We start from the raw sequence: 18,920 nt of genomic DNA on the forward strand, positions 1-18,920 counted from the left end.
TCAGTTAAATTACATGGCCTCCATTTGGTTTGATTTATCACTTTAATATGTCAGATTACTGGAGGGGCTTAGTTTAATTAAAGTGATATTCCTCAATAGTACCAATAGTTTTGCCACTGCTACTACTACCACTCCCTACTAATATACAATCAGTGGTGGTGGAAGTAATTAAACTTTTAATTGTGTGAAAACAGCCATACTGCAATATAAAAACACTCCATTACAAGTAAAAATGCTGCATTGAAAGTGTCACAAAACTACTCAGAATACAGAAAAATGCCCTTTATTAATGCCCCTATAATATCTATAACAATGTAATATTCATATAATATGAACATAGAAATATAACATCTATATATAGATAAGGATATGTTATACACAATACAATACACCAATAGCGCAATAACAAGTTTGAATATAAATATAAGAAAATTTTTGTGTTAACAGCTTGTTGCTTTGGGCTGACAAGTGGCCAAATAAATTGATTAATGCAGCTTTATAATAGAGAAAAATAAATATAATAATATAAGAATAAAAAATAAAAGTAAATAAATAAAAACAAATTTTCTTAATTATTTTATTTAATTTCAAATTGTTTTAATTCAACTGTGATTTAAATTTAAAAATATTTTATTTATAGCTTTTCATTTTATTTTTATTTGTTTTTAAATGAACTAAAAACAGTGGTACATGAATAGCTGCCGTATGCATTGCCTGTCGATGTGACGCAATATGAATGTACCCAGAATATACCGTTATTTACTGGTTACATTATAGTATGACAATATTAAAATATCGAATACAAATACGTCAAATTATGTTAAAATTACAACTTCATAAAATATATTTTCAGTAAGGCATTATTTGCGGCACCATCATGACGGGGTCCTGCGTTTCACACGGAAACCAACGCTAATGACCGATGTTTGTTTTGCTACAGTTAGCAGGTAAATATTTTCATTTTACTGGAACATTTACACGGAAATGAGAGTTGCCAAGCAGGGAATGATAGTGTATATGATTTTAACTTTACGCTATAACGATTTAATGCACACTAACTGTCAGTTTAACGCTGCTAAAACGTTTGTTTACATTGGTTTAGCGCGTCCATTCAAGTGGCCTAGCTAAAGGCGTTAGCTCTGTCAATGCTAACTGTATTTTTGTTATGAATGTGTGTTAACGTTTGAGATGTTACTGCATCTTTGCAGTATTATAAAACGGATTACCTTCTCCTAAAGCTAAGATTAAACTTTACTCATATCACTTGCACAGAAGAGCGCTGAGGTTACGGTGCTTAACAAGGCAGCTGAGCTATGCGGCTAATGAGCGGGGACTGCGTGGGTGTGTGTCAGACGAATGTTAACAGTAGGATATATGGTTAATTGATTTATTTTGTGCTTTATTTTATCCACCATTTCCCCTCATTTTTTCTTCAGACGTGTTACAAGCATCTTGCGGCATTTACCCAGTGACAAAAACGTTATTTTAAACGAGCCTGTTGCTTTATTTTTTCTGATTTTGTCCAATTAGCCATCGACAAATAACAATAAAATAATAATAGTGGAAGAATTGATTTTATTATGGTGTCATGTGGATATATAACACCCTTACATTAAGCATTACTAATAGAGCAGCTTCCATCAAGCTAAAGAAAAGTTTCAAGAATAGTAAAGCAAAAACAGTTGTATGAATTAACCCACTCATTGATGATCTATCGACCATTGATACAAGGTTGTCTTCCTGAGCTCTCATTCATTCCTTAAATAAGATGCCAATTCAAAAAATTTTTTTTTCAAACAACCATTTCTTGTGAAGTCCTTGAGAATCATGCATACCCATCACCTCAATCACTTCCTTTATCATTAAACAAAAACCACGCTCCCAGCACCAAGAACAATAAAACAACAAAACAATATTCATATTCAGTTTCCTTTCACAAACACACTGGTCAAAGTCAACTTTCATCTTTCCAAGCAGCGAACATGTGCATTTCGATAAGAGAATACACCAGCTCTCATGTTGGCACAACGGGTCTTTTTTTCCCCCTGATTCATCAAAAAGTACATCATTTTCAATAAAATAATCTAATTTAATGTAGTGCTGTAACTGAATAAATACCGAACTGAATATTTACTCACACAGATGGTTAGGAGAGTGTTTTAGGACTCTGGACATAGCTTCAACACAGCAGTGTTGTTAAACAACCTTTTCTTCTTGTCACTCCTCAGTATGCCTGCTGAACGCAAGCGCTCAGTAAACATGGATGAGAAAGACGTTTGCTCCTTCAGTAACAAAGAAAAAGAGAAGGACAGAGATGGTGAGAGAAGACCAGCATCTGCTCGGGACAAAGCAAAAGATGAGGCCAAAATGAGTGGTAAAAAAGACGGCGGCAAGGAGGAGAAGAGAAAGCGCCTAGAGGAGGAAAAGAAGAAGAAAGAGGAAAAGGAGCGAAGAAAGAAGGAGGAGGAAAAACAGAAAGCGGAGGAGGAACAGAAGAAGAAAGAGGAGGAGGAGAAGAGGCAGCAGGAGGAGCAGGAGAGGAAACTTCAAGAGGAGGAAGCCAAAAGGCAACGTGAGGAGGAGGCAGCTCTCCTGAAGTAAGTGATGGGGAACTTTGCTGTTGTCACCTTTGTAAAAACTAATCGATAAAAGCATAATTGATACATGCGGCTCAATGCCCATAAATCTGCTTAGAAATGGTAGAAAAGAGACATTCCTGACTGACTTCAGATCTGTCCTGTGAAACTTTTTTTTTTTTTGGTATGAAAGTAATCCAGTGATAGTTTTGCTTTTGCTTTGCTCTCATCCTGTATCTTTCTCCTTTTACCTAATTTCTGCAGGGAAAAGGAGGAGGGGCATCAGCTGCACCAGGAGGCCTGGGAGCGTCATCACGGCAGGAAGGAACTCCGCAGCAAGAACCAGAACGCCCAAGAGGGTCGGCCTGAAGAGGCCTTCTTCAGCCGACTGGACTCCAGCCTTAAAAAGAACACTGCCTTTGTCAAGAAGCTGCGTACACTCACTGAACAGCAGCGAGATTCACTCTCCAATGACTTCGCCTCACTGAACCTCAGCAAGTACATCGGCGAGGCCGTGAGCTCCGTCGTGGAGGCCAAGCTGAAGATCTCTGATGTGGGCTGCACTGTGCACCTGTGCTCCCTCTTCCACCAGCGCTATGGAGAGTTCGCTCCATTACTGTTACAAGCGTGGAAGAAGCACTTTGAAGCGAGGAAGGAGGACAAGGCTCCCAATGTGAGCAAGCTGCGCACAGATCTGCGCTTCATTGCAGAACTCACCATCGTCGGCCTCTTCACAGACAAAGAGGGCCTCTCGCTGATTTATGAGCAGCTGAAGAACATTATAGGGACCGACCGGGAGACGCACACTCACGTTTCAGTGGTAATCAGCTTCTGTAAGCACTGTGGGGACGACATTGCTGGTCTGGTGCCCCGTAAGGTGAAACTGGCTGCTGAGAAGTTTGGCTTGTCCTTCCCTCCAAGTGAGATTATCAGCACAGAGAAACAGCAGCCCTTCCAGAACCTTCTACGGGAGTACTTCACATCACTCACCAAACACCTGAAGAAGGACCACCGGGAGCTGCAGAACATTGAGAGGCAGAACAGGTGAGTACTCCCTCTGTCCGCAGGTAACCGGCTCCTTGGTCATGTTTTATTGCTCACTATGATACGACCTGTCTCCTCTTTAGGCGAATCCTCCATTCCAAAGGAGAGCTGAGTGAGGACAGGCACAAGCAGTATGAAGAGTTTGCCACTTCTTACCAGAAGCTGCTGGCGAACACTCAGTCCCTGGCTGATCTGCTGGATGAAAACATGCCAGAGCTGCCTCAGGACAAGACCGTGCAGGAGGGTGTGTTTCCAGAATTATAGTTAAATGAAATGTTCTCTTTTAAGGACATAAGATGTTTGTTTTTATTTTAAATTAAATCAAATAGTGACTCTGTGGTGAACATGTATGCAACATATTTTCTCTTCCCTCTCTCAGAGCACGGTCCTGGCATTGATATTTTCACCCCTGGTAAACCTGGAGAGTATGACCTGGAAGGAGGGATTTGGGAAGATGAAGACGCTCGTAACTTCTATGAAAACTTGGTGGACTTGAAGGCCTTCGTCCCTGCCATCCTCTTCAAGGACAATGAGAAGAGCGGCCAGGGCAAAGACAAGGATGACGCCAAAGGTATATTTAATGAATCCAATGACAGATAAAGAAAGAAATTGGCTCAGTGTTATTCTGACCGTGCTGCTGTTTCTGGCTTGGTCAGATGGGAAAGAAGGGAAGGACACGGCAAGCACCACAGAGGAGCTGGAGCTGGAGCTGGAGGCTCTGGACATCACGGATGAACCTCTGGAACTGGAGGGAGCAGATGAAGTGGAAAATGAAGAACTGGCCAAGAAACTGCTGGATGAGCAAGGTAAACAAGCCCCTTTCAGGAAAGACTCCTGTATGTAAATATCATCCTTTTATTTTCAACTTGAAAACATTTAGGAGGAAAACACATGAGAGTCGCAGTTTAATGACTTGTCTGCATGTGCACTGTTGGATGTTATAAAATGTACAGCAGAATTTTTTAATCAATCAGGGAATGCATCAGGAGATTCATTAGAAGAGAAGCTGGGTCAGGATCCGTTGCACTTACGATGGTCATAATTTTTCGAAAGCTTCAGTAACAAAAAGAGTTTTACAAGAGAAAAAAGTGGATTTTCACAAGTTTTTATTTTTGTATGTGTAGAACAAGAAGATGAGGAGGCCAACACAGGGTCCCACTTGAAGCTAATCGTGGACGCCTTCATCCAGCAGCTGCCCAACTGTGTCAACAGAGACCTCATAGACAAGGTGATGAGAACATTTGTGAGGAGAAATGTCTTCTTTTGTGTCCAGATGACTTGATATTAACAAATTACTAAAATTATATTATTAAAGTATTTTATCCATGTTTCCACCTGACCTCAGCTCTTACATATAATACAGTGTAACAAATGAGCAATGGCTGGATAATCTTTACACCTGTAAACACTTTGTTGGTTCCTGCAGGCTGCCATGGACTTCTGCATGAACATGAACACCAAGTCTAACAGGAGGAAGCTTGTGCGAGCTCTCTTCACTGTCCCCAGGCAGAGGTAAAGCTGTGCAAACTATATCTAAATTTAAACGCTGACCAGGTGTCTCCTGCTGTGGATGTAAATCTTTAAAAACACTTCACAAATTAAAAAAAAAAAAAAAAGAAGGCCTCAGTAATTTCCTAAAACAGCTGGACACTACCTTCTAACAAATGGGAGGAAATAGTCAACTTGCTGGGGACTATTTTCAGCAGTGGATGAATACACATTGGGTCCTCTAGTGAGTATTTGGTACAGAGGAATAAGATATATCAGGCTTCAAATATAGAGACAACACTTTGTAGGATGAATGTATGTTATGATGGTTTGGGTCTTTTCATTGGATTCATTGAGAAGAAAAATACAAAGTTACCTTCAAACACCAGCAGGTGGTGCTGTGGTATTGATTAATAGTCTGAGATGAGTGGAGCACTGACTCTTCCTCCGCTCTCAGGTTGGATCTGCTGCCCTTCTACTCTCGCTTGGTGGCAACTCTTCACCCCTGCATGTCAGATGTGGCTGAGGACCTCTGCTCCATGCTGAAGGGAGACTTCAGGTTTCACGTAGGTCCACAATTCTTGTCTCATACTTTTTCTATCTAATCATTTTTCTGTCACAATATTATAAATGACAGGGTTGATTTTTTAAATCAAAACTTTATTGTATTAATGTTTGTACTTTTAGATTCGGAAGAAGGACCAGATAAACATCGAGACCAAAAATAAAACGGTCAGATTTATCGGGGAACTGGCCAAGTTCAAGATGTTCTCAAAAACTGACACGCTGCATTGTCTCAAGGTGTGTGAAGAAACGTTATCTGAGATCTGAGGCTTTGTCTGATCAATGTGGGTGTTTCAACTGAACTGTGTGTGTGTGTGGTCCAACAGATGCTGCTGTCTGATTTCACCCATCACCACATAGAGATGGCGTGCACACTGCTGGAGACCTGTGGCCGCTTCCTGTTCAGATCCCCCGACTCTCACCTGCGTACCAGCGTCTTGCTGGTTCGTACTCATCATCATCATCATCATCAACCTCACATCCTCAGATCAGCTGGATTAATAATACAATACAAATCTTTTTCACTCTGCCTTCAAGTGTGGCTGTGCATTGGCCTCAGAAATCCAGTATCAGTTAAACTGTACCAATAAAGAAATTGAACATACTAAGATTTTTGTTTTGCATTATAGTCTCAATGTAAACAGCTGACATTTTTTCCAATCCTGTTTCTGCGTTTCAGGAGCAAATGATGCGTAAAAAGCAGGCACAGCATCTGGACGCCCGCTATGTGACAATGGTGGAGAACGCCTACTACTACTGCAACCCCCCACCCATGGAGAAGACGGTGAAAAAGAAGCGACCGCCGCTGCAGGAGTACATCCGCAAGCTGCTCTACAAGGACCTGTCCAAGGTCACCACTGAGAAGGTGCTGAGGCAGATGCGCAAACTGCCGTGGCAGGACCCTGAGGTCAAGAGCTACCTGATCTGCTGCATGGTCAATATCTGGAATGTCAAGTACAACAGCATCCACTGTGTGGCCAACCTGCTGGCCGGTCTGGTGGCCTACCAGGAGGACGTGGGCATCCATGTGGTGGACGGAGTGCTGGAGGACATCCGGCTGGGCATGGAGGTAATACTATGATGTCATACTCACGTGTCACTGACTGACAAGAGATAAATGGGTTTATTTATGTATTGTTGAGGAGTCCAGAGTGGTGAGGTAATGTACAGTGAAAGACAAACAGAACCAGGTGCTAATCTTGACTGACAGTTTCGACGGCCGGTTGATGGGGAAGCCATGTTTACATACAAACAGTAGTATGAGTAGCATTGCTACATGTTGCAGGACACGTGAGAATGCTGTCTGGCTCCATACGAGCTGAAGTCATGTTTTCACAACACTTCAAATCTACAACTCAGGCTCAGACACCAGAGTGGCAACATACAAAATATTAGAAACTGTGACTGCAACTTTCTCAATATAACCCTGTAAAGGTCAGAATTATAGAAATCTGATTGAGCCATTCTGCTGTATAACTAATACTTTTACTTTTATTACTGTAAATACACTTTTGTACCTTAGAGAGGGGAGGCTCTGAGGCTCTCTTCTGATTGGCTGACTGTTTTCTGAGTTATAGAATTAAAATCTAACGGATTTCAGGTAAACACTCGGGTGGATGGTGGGTACAGGTGGGCGGGGCTTCGTGCATGGCTTAGAGTGGTGACTGCTTTGTTGTGACATCACAAAGTTACAGAAGTCCTGACGGCTGGTTTTAAGGCTCAGTTTGTGAATACAGGCTGTGTGCATTTCTCTGTGGACTGAGGCTTTGATACTTTCACAGTATTAATATAGAACCTAGACCTGCTTTATAATAAAAAAATAAATCACTTTATACAATATGGAACCTTTAAGTATCGGCTCTGAATACATCTTCCACTGCTGTCCATCCCCAGGTCAACCAGCCCAAGTTCAACCAGCGGCGGATCAGCAGCGCCAAGTTCTTGGGCGAGCTCTACAACTACCGCATGGTGGAGTCGGCCGTCATTTTCCGCACCCTCTTCTCCTTCATCTCCTTCGGGGTCAATCAGGACGGCAGCCCCAGCCCTTTGGACCCTCCGGAGCACCTGTTCCGCCTCCGCCTGGTCTGCACCTTGCTTGATACATGTGGCCAGTACTTTGACCGCGGCTCCAGCAAGAGGAAGCTGGACTGTTTTCTCATCTACTTCCAGGCATGTTGGCTCTTAATACACCTCCAGGCTCAGTCCAGTGTTATTGTGCATATATGTGAATGATGTTGGTTTTTTTGTGTTTGACTCTGTTAGAGCTGCAACTAACAATTATTATTTTCATTATCAGTTACCCTGTTGATTATTTTCTTAATTAGTTGATTATTGTTTTTGTCTGACCTAAAGGTATTTAATTTATTATCAAGCACAAGAAAAACATGATGAGATCCTCATATCTGAAAAGATGGATAGAGCAAATAATTTTGCTTAGAAAACGACCTGATGATTATTTGATTATCAAATTAATTGCTAATTAATTTTTGGTGGATCGATTAATCGACCAATCGTTGCAGCGCTAGTGTCAGATTAAGGCTGAATGAATGAAATGATGTGGTGTGTGTCTGCAGCGGTACATCTGGTGGAAGAAGAGCATCGATGTCTGGACCAAGGACCACCCGTTCCCCATCGACATCGACTACATGATCAGCGACACCCTGGAGCTGCTCAGGCCCAAGATGAGGCTCAGCTGCTCCCTGGAGGAGGCCACCAAACAGGTCACCGACCTGGAGAGGGAGGTGCTCTTCAAGCTAGGTAAGTGTGACACAGTGTGCTTGTACCCAAAGTGTCTATATCCGCCATGTAATGACTGCGTGTGTGAAGGATGTGAGCGTGCAGCAGCCGGTCTCTCCGGTCGATCCGCTCTCTGTCATCCCGGCTGAGCAGCATTCCCCGGTGTGTAGGAGGCCGAAGGTGCTGCATCACTCCTCACTCTGCTTCATCTGTCAGACAGGTTTAACTCTGCTGAGCACACACATACCTCACACATACACTCACTCAGACAATACAGAGGTTTTAGGAATGATAATTGTGAATTAAAAATGAATGACGTCTGTCGCAGAGTTTCTCTGTGCATAGAGTTTATTGTAGGTGATTCACCTGAATAGATTGGTCTCCACCAAAAATGTTATTGATATTTATGTTTTGTTCAGTGACATGCACCTGTGTGTTTCACTGAAACAATTAGTTGAATGACAAAAATGTAATCAGCTGTTTTCATTATTAATCACTCGAGTCTTCTGTTATCCAAACATAACAGATATTCTCTGCTTCCAGTTTATCATGTGAGGATTTTCAGTTTTGGAGATCTTTGAGTGTTGAGCTCTTGGCCACCTTGGACTCTGGAAACTTATTTTCTGACATTTCACAGAGCAAAGGATTAATTGTTAGTTGCAGCCCTAGTTCCTGCTCTTATTAAGGAGTCAGTCACTGTTATCTACTGTACCTGCTCATGTTTCCAGCTGTTCCAAAGTTGATAAGTGGCTGTTAACTGGGGCTGTAAAGTTTAATATTCTTTAAGTTACCTGTTGTTACTTTATACCAGTGGTTCCCAACATTTTCATACTCGTGGTCCAATTGAGAATCTCAAATGTTGGCAGCCCACATCTGACGAGCACTTTTTATTTTAATGATAACACTTGAACTTTCAGGACTGAACCGAAAGCAGAGGAAACGTGAAGGAAGCTCAGTTTACTTGCTATACTGCTTTAGACTAATACCAAATAAGTTTAAGAGTTTAAGAAATCACTTTCTTTCTCATAACTAAAATCAGATCTGAGCACAGACATGAAACCCATGTTGATATCAATCACTGTGACTTACACTTCTGGAGGAGATCATCATCTCTGCTGTCCATCATGAATAAACATCTACAAATTACAGAAGAAGCTTCACATTTTCACTGCTTTGTTTTACAACGTCCAAGCACTGAAAGAATTACAAGTTTTTAAGTTGGAACTGTTGTTAAATTCCTGTTTGCTCATGTACTGTCTGTAAAGTGTCATTCACGTTGTCCTACTAAGATTACCGACACTTTTACAGACACGAGACCAACAATGTGACAAGGTGCTTTGTGAGTTTTGTGTAAAGATATATTTATAAAAATTGCGAACCTGTCCTCAAATCGTGTTTAACTCTGCTGCCGGGTGTAAAATCAATCTCCAGGAATGCAGAGACAATAAGAGCAGAGTGAAGGGGACAGAGAGGAGGAAGAAGGAAACGTTTGTGTGGCAGGTTTATCTCACTGTGCAGCCGCCTCAGCTCAGCCTGATAGCAGCACAGCAACACTGGCTTTGTTTAACAGTTTCAAGGTGTTGACTTGGAATTTGCAGAGAAAAATGTAAACATTAGCTCCACCCTCTGTCAGAGTGACAATGTGGGACAGACTGCAGGCTGCGGCACTGATTATCAGTGGCGGGAGAAGTACTCGGATCCTTTACTGAAGTGCAATTAGCAGCACAACATGCTGTGTAAAAATGCTGCAATACCTTCATTCAAAGTCCTATTTAAGCGAAAGTATCATTAGGAACATGTACTGAAAGTATCAAAAGTAAAGGCTGCTCCAGGTGGATCTAGTTTTAAATCCGTCATATAAAGTTATTCAGTTTCATCCAGTGGTTCCCAACCTTGAGGTCCTGCCCCTCCAAAGGGTCGCAAGATAAATCTGAGGGTCTTTTTGTTTTCTGTTGAGAGTTTTACTTACTTACTACTTACTTACTGAGGCTTTTTTGCCAAATTTATATTAAAACATCTGAGAATTTTAAACTGCAAACAGCTCAAGCAGACACTGATTTCTTCCTGTAGATCACAAGCCAGGAACCGGTGGATTAATCTTTAACAACACATTGTATTTTATCAGCTTATCATATTTTTTAATGTGAAAATCTCACTCTGCAAAGTGATCAGTAATTACAGCTGATGAATAAATAAAGTATAAAGCAGCATAAAGTACAAGAAGCTCAAAACTGTATTTAAGTGCACTGCTGGAATAAATGCACTTAGGAAATGCACTTTCCACCACTGTTGTTTGTGTGTCTGAACGTTTGAACTTGTGTGTGTGTGTGTGTGTGTGTGTGTGTGTGTGTGTGTGTGTGTGTAGAGGAGAGAGTGATTGATGAGGATTAGAGGCCCCCTAAGTTTCACAGTGGTGCCATTGTTTCACTGTTCATATTTGAACCGGAATCAAACATTCCTCCGTCCCTGAGTCACACCAGACCTGATCTTCAGCTTCAGGCCTGACTTCATTTTCTCACCGTCACCACTGCTGCATGATTAGCTTCTGTAATTAGCTGCACTTATTATCCAGGTTGACTAATTAAACAATTATTTCTTCTTGAATATTTCTATAACTGAAGCTCTTGTTAGAGTGAAGCTGCTCTTCCTGGTCGGGCGGGGCCAGAGGTATTTCTGATTAAATCTGTCACAACCACCTGTGTGTAATCTAACTGTGATCTTTTTCTTTAGAGTATTGTGTGTCTACGTGAGTTTCAGCTTCCTCATCTTGTGTGTTCACATGTCGTACCCTGTGTTTTCACAAAGGTCTGGAGAAGGACGGCCGCTCCAGCGCCATGAGCGAAGGGGAGGGACTGGACGAGGAAGACGATGACGACGGCGACGATGAAGAGGGAGGTGCTGAGACCGAGGAGCAGTCGGGCAACGAGAGTGAAATGAACGAACAGGAAGAGGATGTGAGTCTTTTTGTTTCTCTGCCACTGTTGTGTTGGTGCAGTGACACAATGAGTTGACAACTGATAAAGTGTGTAAATAATGTTCTTCCTCGATGTTCTTGTTTGGCTGGAGAAGTGTAGCGTGAAAGGTCAACTCAATGAGCTGCGCAAAAAAAAGAAAAGACAATCAAAAATATCAAACTACATACATACATCTGATTAATCAGCTGTTTTTTTTTCTCTCAGGATGGGTCTGAGAACGAAGAGGAGGAGAGGGAGGAAGAGGAAGAAGAGAACACCGACTACCTGACTGACTCCAATAAAGAAAACGAGACTGATGAGGAGAACAATGTAAGATCAAACACATCTGTTGATATGAGGAGCTGCAGAGAAGAGATTCAGTGATGAATCTGTCTTTAACAACATAAGCTGTAATCACCGTCAGGATTACAGGATGTGATGTGAATGTTGACACTTAGATTTAGAGACACAGACCAGAGTTTACAGCACAGTGTCATTAACATCCTAAACTTGGTTGTGGCAGCAAGAGACTATTTTGAATGTAGCTTTAAGCAAACACTGGTTTCATGAGAAGCTTTTATTTCATCATTTTTATTCATTGTTTCTCATCTGCTCGTGTTCGTCTGCAGGAGGTGACCATCCGTGGCGGTGGACTGAAGCACGTGGCCTGTGCTGAGGATGAGGACTTCATTCAGGCTCTGGATAAGATGATGCTGGAGAATCTGCAGGTATGACGTCCTGCTGCTCAGCTGTCGGCTCAAATGTGAATCCGGTGAACAGTGAAGCCATCTTCCCCTCTGCAGCCGCTTTGCTGTGATCCAAACAGACTGACTCCTCTTCTCATGGTTAAAGGTTCAAACTCCCCCTGACTTGTGCGTTTGTGTCCCTGCAGCAACGCAGTGGTGAGACGGTGAAGGTGCACCAGCTGGACGTGGCCATTCCTCTGCAGCTGAAGAGTCAGCTGAAGAAGGGGGGCTCCGGACAGACGTGCATCGGGGAGGGAGACTCGGACATCTCCGACACCATGCAGTTCGTCATGCTGACACGCAAGGGCAACAAGCAGCAGGTAAAACACAGGGAGGAACAGTCAGCAGCGTTCAGATGGAGGTTACTTTTATGGAAATGTTTCTTAAGGCTTTATGTACTGAAGGAGCCACAGATCTTTACCACCAGGGGCTGATATATTTTCCTGTAGTGCAGAGCAGCAGCTCCATCTTTCTTTCTCTAACTAATGCAGCCGTTGGTTGTTTTGTGAGGTGGAGATCTGCACAAACAAAGGCTTGATCGCCCTTTAGTTTCACCCTAAAGAGGACCTAAGGGCCCCAGAGGTGTCGTTGGGTCACAAACAACACAGCAACAGGACTGAGAATCTGAGAGCAAACAGACCTGAGGAGAGGAATGGTGCAAGTTCACTGTTTCTGAAATTCACTCACACTCAGCTCAGCCTCACTGAGCCCAGGAATAATATTGACTCTGGACTTAGCTGTGTGTGTGTGTGTGTGTGTGTGTGTGTGTGTGTGTTTGTGTGTTTGTGTGTTGAGCTTTTGTGAGGACCATCGTAACGAGGACAGGTCTGGACTGTGAGGCGGGTCCTTACAACTTCTTTGGGCTTGTTCAAAGGTTTTAATGGTGATAAGTAATTTTTTTAGTGACTTGGGGAACATGACACTGACATACCATCAACTTTTGAGTTGATGTTTGTGAATTTGTTTGCAACAGCTACAGATCAGCTTTATCATTTATGTGTTGTGGTGTCCGTGTCACCTGATGAATCTCAGTCCAGTGTTTACTCTCTTTTAGCTCTGTGTTTGGTCTCCACCAGCTCCTGAGGGAAACATCTTGCTCTTTAGCTGCTAAATGCTACTCTCTGTTCACCAGCTGCTCTGACTGAGTCTGTCTGCTGTTTGCTGCTCAGCAGGTAGAGGACAGAGGGTTTTTACAGCTGTTTATCTGTAAACGATGCTATGAAAGCAGCGAGAGTGAACCAGAGTAAAGTTGTGTTCAGACAGATAAACACTGAGCTGAAACTCACTGTAAAGCTTTGTAAAGTTGAGAGGAGCTGCATCATCATCGTTATTATTATTAAAATATTGTTTTTCAGGTTAGTATCAGGTCAGGGTTGGAGGAAGAGTTGGGGTTTGGTATTTACTTTTGATTAGTTGAGGTCTGGGTTAGGGGAATGTATTCTGTTAGTGAGGGTCCTCACAAGCATAGAAGAGCAAACGTGTGTGTGTGTGTGTGTGTGTGTGTGCAGACTGCAGCGGTGGAATGTGTGGTTTGAGGGCAGAGGCTGGTTGTTGTGCTGCAGGGTGTGTCCAGCTTTCTGCTGGACTCCGAGCTTTAATGGAGCGTTCAGTGCACACGGCTTCACTCAGCTGCCAGATATACAGGCCAAAAAAAAAAAAATCACTCTTCATATGAAGTTTGGAGGGAACACAGAATATCTTTGTAGGTGTGTTGGTGAGGTGTGTGGATGGGAAATGACTTTGCTCTCTCTGTAAACACACACAGCCTCAGCTGATTTACTGCAGCAGAGAATCAAAGCATCCTCTGTGAGTGTGTGTGTTTGTGTGTTTGGTGACTGTCCGTACTTCCTCCATGTGGGATGTTCATGGACCCATGGCTGGATTAACCTCCCAGGGGGGCCCTGGAGCAATCATTTCTTGTTGGGTCCCTATTGAGCCCCACTTTAATGACAGACAGTCATGATTATTTCCCCAGGAGTCATTTTGTAAGAAAAAAGCCACAAATTCTCTGGTACCAGCCTGTCAAATGTGAATGTTTTAGTTTTCTGTGACAGTAAACTTGTCATTTTTGAGGTTTTAGACAATCAGGCAGATAAAACAAAGATATTAGAATAATCAGGGAATAATGAAGGACCTTTTCTGACATTTTATACAAAAGAAGATAATTATCAGACATACTAATAGTGAAAATAATTGCTGGTTGCAGCCTCAAAGTTTGACAACACCCGAGGTTTTCTGTGTTTTAATTACTGCACACACACACAAAAGCATTTTGATATAATAATCTTAAAGGTCCCATATAGTATAAAGATAGATTTCCATGTCTGGTTCTCGCTCATCAACTTCGACGTGTGTGTTTCTCGTCAACAGTATAAGATCCTGAACGTGCCCCTGTCATCACACCTGGCGGCGAACCACTTCAACCAGCAGCAGGCGGAGCAGGAGGAGCGCATGAGGATGAAGAAGCTCACCCTGGACATCAACGAGAGACAGGAGCAGGAGGACTACCAGGGTACGGCACGGCGACCGTGGCTGCTGATGCATGAAGAAAAGAAAAGAACCTGTACAGTCATGTATTTTTAAATCACTCACCTATTTGTGTTGTGTGTGTGTGTGTTCTACAGAGATGATGCAGTCCCTCGCCCAGCGTCCCGCTCCAGCCAACACCAACCGGGAGCGTCGGCCTCGTTACCAGCATCCGAAAGGGGCCCCCAACGCCGACCTCATCTTCAAGACCGGAGGAAGGTGAGACGTGAGCCCAGATCACTGACGCTGCGACACTCAAACTGCACAATGTGTTGGGTTAGGGCTCATTATCTTATACTGTACTGACCCCCCCTCCTCCCTCATCAGTATCCCTTTGAACAGAGTGAAAAAGGCAAGAGATGAAAGGCGTGAGAAGCGAGACAGACAAGAGAGACAAGACAGGAAAGACAAGCAGGAGAGAAACCAGAGATATGTCACGGAGTAGAGTAGAGCAGCCGCACAGACTGTGTGTCCGTTATCACCAGAGGCCGAGCTTCAGCAACTTAGTTTAAAAACAACCACAGAGGAAAGGCTCTGTGGAGGACTTCCTGTTTATATTTGCACTTTAAATTGATTCTGATTTTCAGGTTCAAGTGAGATAATTTATTTTTCTTTAAAAGCTCTGGAAACATGTGGAAATAAAGTTTATTTGAAGTTTATACTTTAACATTAACAGCAGCTTTGTGTGTCTTTCTTGCTTCTGTAAAGTGGAATGACAACACAACATATATGGTTTATGTATTTGTGGCATTTAAGTCTGCAGGCATTTGTTATGTACAAATGCAATCTGAATTTTAGCTTTGGCACTATCCTCATTTTTTCATATTTTGCCACAGATGTGACTCTTATTTTGGTAAGAGCTTTTACAATTGATATCTTATATATCAATTATATATTTTTTATATTTATATTAGTATTACATTTAAATAAAAGTAAAGAGAGAAGAGGAGCAGGTAAAGAGAGTTTAGGGATGGAGCAGAGGGTGTGAGAGACACAGTTAAAGTGTTTAGCGACGGATTAACACACTACTGGTTTTTGTCTTTTCATGAGATTTGTGAACAGGAAGTAAAATGTAAAATAGCAACAAGCTTAAACTTTAACACCACAGCAGCTAAACTGGCAGCTCTAGAGATCAATGATATCAAAACAATCAGTGTAAACATGAGTTTTCAGATGCATTAGTCAACATCTGATCACATGATCTGACTGAGGATTTAGCTCCAGTTTTCAGTACTTTTTCACTTTGATGCCAAGAGAATGTATAAACTGTCACATCACTGTAGGCAACACTGCAAGTCGTGGAGCAGTTATATGGCAATAATGGGTAAAACATTTATCAGACAAAAGCAGATATTCATGTCTGATTATTTTATGCGTGGGCAGATTTAATTTTCATCAGTTTTTGATGATGCATAATGAAAGTAATAACATTAAAGTTGTAATCCTTAAAGAGGCAGTTACAATATTTTTTAACAATGTGTGAAATCACAGAGTAACAGAGTGAGCAGCGTTTTGAACCTACAGAGAAGCCCTCGGCTCTACAGAGCTGTCCAGACTCAGCTTTACTCTGGGTCGCTCTCATAGCATCGTTTTCAGCTGCAGCAGCTGGAGAACGTGGAGCATTTAGCAGCTAAAGAGCCAGATGTTTCGCTCAGGAGCTGGTGGAGACCAAACACTGAGCTGAAAGAGAGGAAATGCTGGACTGAGACACCACTGTGGCTGTTACATTCCTCCCTGACACATTCAGAACTCATCCACTGACAAAAATTCTCTTGAAAATTACTTGTCAGTGAGATAAAAGTACAAACAGTAACTGTGGAGAACACGTAGGGAAGAGCGAGCTCCACCACCAGCAGTTAAAACTAATGTGTGAGAGAGACAGTGACAAAAACAGGGTTTGACTTAATGAAAATCTCAAACTCAAACTGTCTCCGTGCCTCAGGCTGTTTCCTGTTGCTCAGCTACTCTACAGTAAATGTCCTGCTCTGTCCTCCAGGAGACGCTGATTGGAGTCTGGGCCCGGGCTGAGCGAGCGAGCGAACGAGCGAGCAAGAGAGCAAATGAACAAGCAAGAGAGAGAGAGAGCGAGAGAGAGAGAGAGAGAAGATCGGATGGGAAACCGGTCTCCAACAGGGAACGAGTCCTCCAGACACCCACTGATGATGGCGGGACAGACCAAACCCCCCCTGACCTGAACACACACTCTTATCCCGCTGAGGGGGAGAGACACAACCGGGAGCCTGGGGGGGGTCAGAGGTCAAGGGTCAGACAGATGGCTCTCTTTTCTTTTTTGTCTGTTGCCTAGATGACAAAAAAAAAACACAACTGTCTGGACCAACTACAAAGACGACTGAACACCTGACCGGCCGACTGACGGCGAGACGGACAGGAAGGGCGGACGAACGGTTCGCCTCCCGCCGTCGCACCAGCTGGAGGAGCTGGAGTTAAAAACCTGCGAGTGGGCAAAAATTTACACGAGATTTAAAGGATCCAGATTTTTTTTTTTTTCCTCATTAGTTTTTATTTTTATTTTTGGACTCGGGAACACGTCTGCTTGCTCTGAAGCGGCGCTGCGACAGAGACAAAGGACGGGACGGTGAGGATTTAACACTGGTGGTGCGTCCACAGACTGTTCGCCCAGTGATGCAGAGGAAGACGATGATGTCTCCTACACAGACACATGATGTGGTTGAGAAGGTGGAGAAGTGGCTGATGGTTTGGTCCTTTTGTTCTAGATTCAGAGTTTCGTTATTGATCAATCTGCAGGTTTTTTTTTTTTTGATTAATCGTCTATGAAATGTCAGAGAAGAGTAGAAAAATTCCACACATCTTAAGGAGATGTTTAAAACTTCTTTTCTGATTCCACCAACAGTCAAAAAACCCCCAAAATTTTATTTTACTGACAAATAAAAAAAGAAAATCAGCAAATCTTCACATTTTTTGGTGTTTTTGTTAAAAAAAATGACAAACACTCGATCACTCCTCAAATAAAGTAGCAGATTATGTTTCTGTCTAATTTTCTCTGCAGTCAGTCCCAAATTACATAGTTCTGTCCAGGAAAATGTATTACTTTCCTGTCGATTGACTTATTGATTAATCAACTACTCGTTGCAGCTCTATGTCACTGCCTCTACGGGTTTATGACACTAAACAGTAAATGTTCTGCTGTCATATACACCTCCTCACCAGCACATAACAGTCTGTTAACACTTTATTCAACTGGTCTGTAATTATCTGTGTTCAACTGTGTAATTTGTCACTAATTATAGAGAAAATAGATGGAAAAAATAATTGATAATAGATGAATGATTTGTCTTTTTTTTTGAGAAGAGGCGGAACGCGTGGGAGGAGAGGGAGGTTGCAACAGATGATTATTTAGATTATCAATTAATCTGCAGTTTATTTATTTATCAGCTAACTGATGCATTTTTACGATATATATTATAAAACACCAGAGTGTAAAGATCAATGTCCGTCACAGTTTCCCAGAACCAGAGGTGCTGGAACTACATTTCCAACTGATGTAAAGTAAGACAAGTACGGTGGCCCTGAGAGGTCAACGCACTGCACATCACACTGCAGCGTGTTTGTCTGTCTACTGCAAAAAAAAAAACCAAAAACCTCAGCCCTGAATCAGCCGGAACAGGAGTCTCACACCATCACACGCTTCTCCGTCTGGACGTCGTTCCCTCACCTGGAACATCACGGCGTCATGTGACCTGCTCACTGATGGACACCTGTGTGTACATAATCGTCACTTCTGTCTCGCTCGCTGTTTTATTTCCCTCCAAAACCAGGAGCACCTAAGAGTTAGTTTTGACAATATTCAGCTTGCTTTGATTTGGATTTGTGTAGTGTAACGTGTTTTTTTTTTTTTTTTTGGACAAATGGATAACCGTGTGCCTGAGAGTCTTCCTTAGTGACGACAGTGACTATATTTTAGATTCATTTTATCTGTGGAGCCTGTAGATGGATAAATGTGCTCTGTATTCTGCTGCATGGGCCTTTTCTGCACCAGCTCTGTGTCTTTCATAGTGAAACTGTCAGACAGTGGCTCTAATCTAGTTTGTCTGTGTCTAGATTCAAAAACTATTGTTGTTTTTCCTGCAAGCAAAAGAAAACAGTAGCAGCTTCCAGCTTCGTGTCTCGGCTCATGACAGACAGAAATGATGACAATAAATAAATGAAGACAATGTCTGTGAATCAGGTCGGTCGTGTGTTTGTGGCGTTTGCGTGTCTGCGAGGGTGCGGCCTGTTTGCCGCGGTCTAATTACAAGGCAGCAAAC

At 42.5% G+C, this 18,920-nt stretch overlaps 1 protein-coding gene across 3 annotated transcripts; it reads left to right on the forward strand.

The window, feature by feature from the left end:
- The first annotated feature begins 806 nt into the window (after positions 1-806).
- On the forward strand, positions 807-18,837 carry upf2 (UPF2 regulator of nonsense mediated mRNA decay). 3 transcript variants are annotated; one of them, XM_071501839.1, is made up of 21 exons: positions 807-947; positions 2,229-2,597; positions 2,841-3,620; positions 3,704-3,864; positions 4,000-4,191; positions 4,277-4,426; positions 4,745-4,848; positions 5,047-5,132; positions 5,566-5,674; positions 5,796-5,909; positions 5,999-6,115; positions 6,352-6,741; positions 7,566-7,841; positions 8,246-8,429; positions 11,214-11,362; positions 11,588-11,692; positions 11,992-12,090; positions 12,255-12,428; positions 14,479-14,620; positions 14,733-14,853; positions 16,631-18,837. In XM_071501839.1, exons 1-21 carry the CDS (start codon positions 916-918, stop codon positions 16,638-16,640), a joined length of 3,864 nt encoding a protein of 1,287 aa, XP_071357940.1. In that variant the 5' UTR covers positions 807-915; the 3' UTR covers positions 16,641-18,837. The 3 variants fall into 3 exon arrangements, with proteins under 3 accessions (XP_071357940.1, XP_071357942.1, XP_071357939.1); XM_071501841.1 differs by having other exon boundaries at positions 16,634-18,837; XM_071501838.1 differs by lacking the exon at positions 16,631-18,837 and adding an exon at positions 14,962-15,307.
- The last annotated feature ends 83 nt before the right edge of the window (positions 18,838-18,920 follow it).

The sequence above is a fragment of the Trachinotus anak genome, unplaced genomic scaffold (assembly GCF_046630095.1).
Source record: "Trachinotus anak isolate AG129_WGS33_773 ecotype Australia unplaced genomic scaffold, CSIRO_AGI_Tana_v1 ptg000018l, whole genome shotgun sequence".
NCBI classification, from domain to species: domain Eukaryota; kingdom Metazoa; phylum Chordata; class Actinopteri; order Carangiformes; family Carangidae; genus Trachinotus; species Trachinotus anak.

What these genes read in the sequence shown, in the direction of transcription:
- upf2 (XM_071501838.1), top strand. Translation starts at nt 916, where the DNA reads ATGACCGATGTTTGTTTTGCTACAGTTAGCAG. An exon ending in GAAACTGCTGGATGAGCAAG is followed by an intron (nt 4,427 to 4,744) that starts GTAAACAAGCCC and finishes TTGTATGTGTAG; the next exon opens with AACAAGAAGATGAGGAGGCC. An exon ending in AGACTGATGAGGAGAACAAT is followed by an intron (nt 11,693 to 11,991) that starts GTAAGATCAAAC and finishes GTTCGTCTGCAG; the next exon opens with GAGGTGACCATCCGTGGCGG.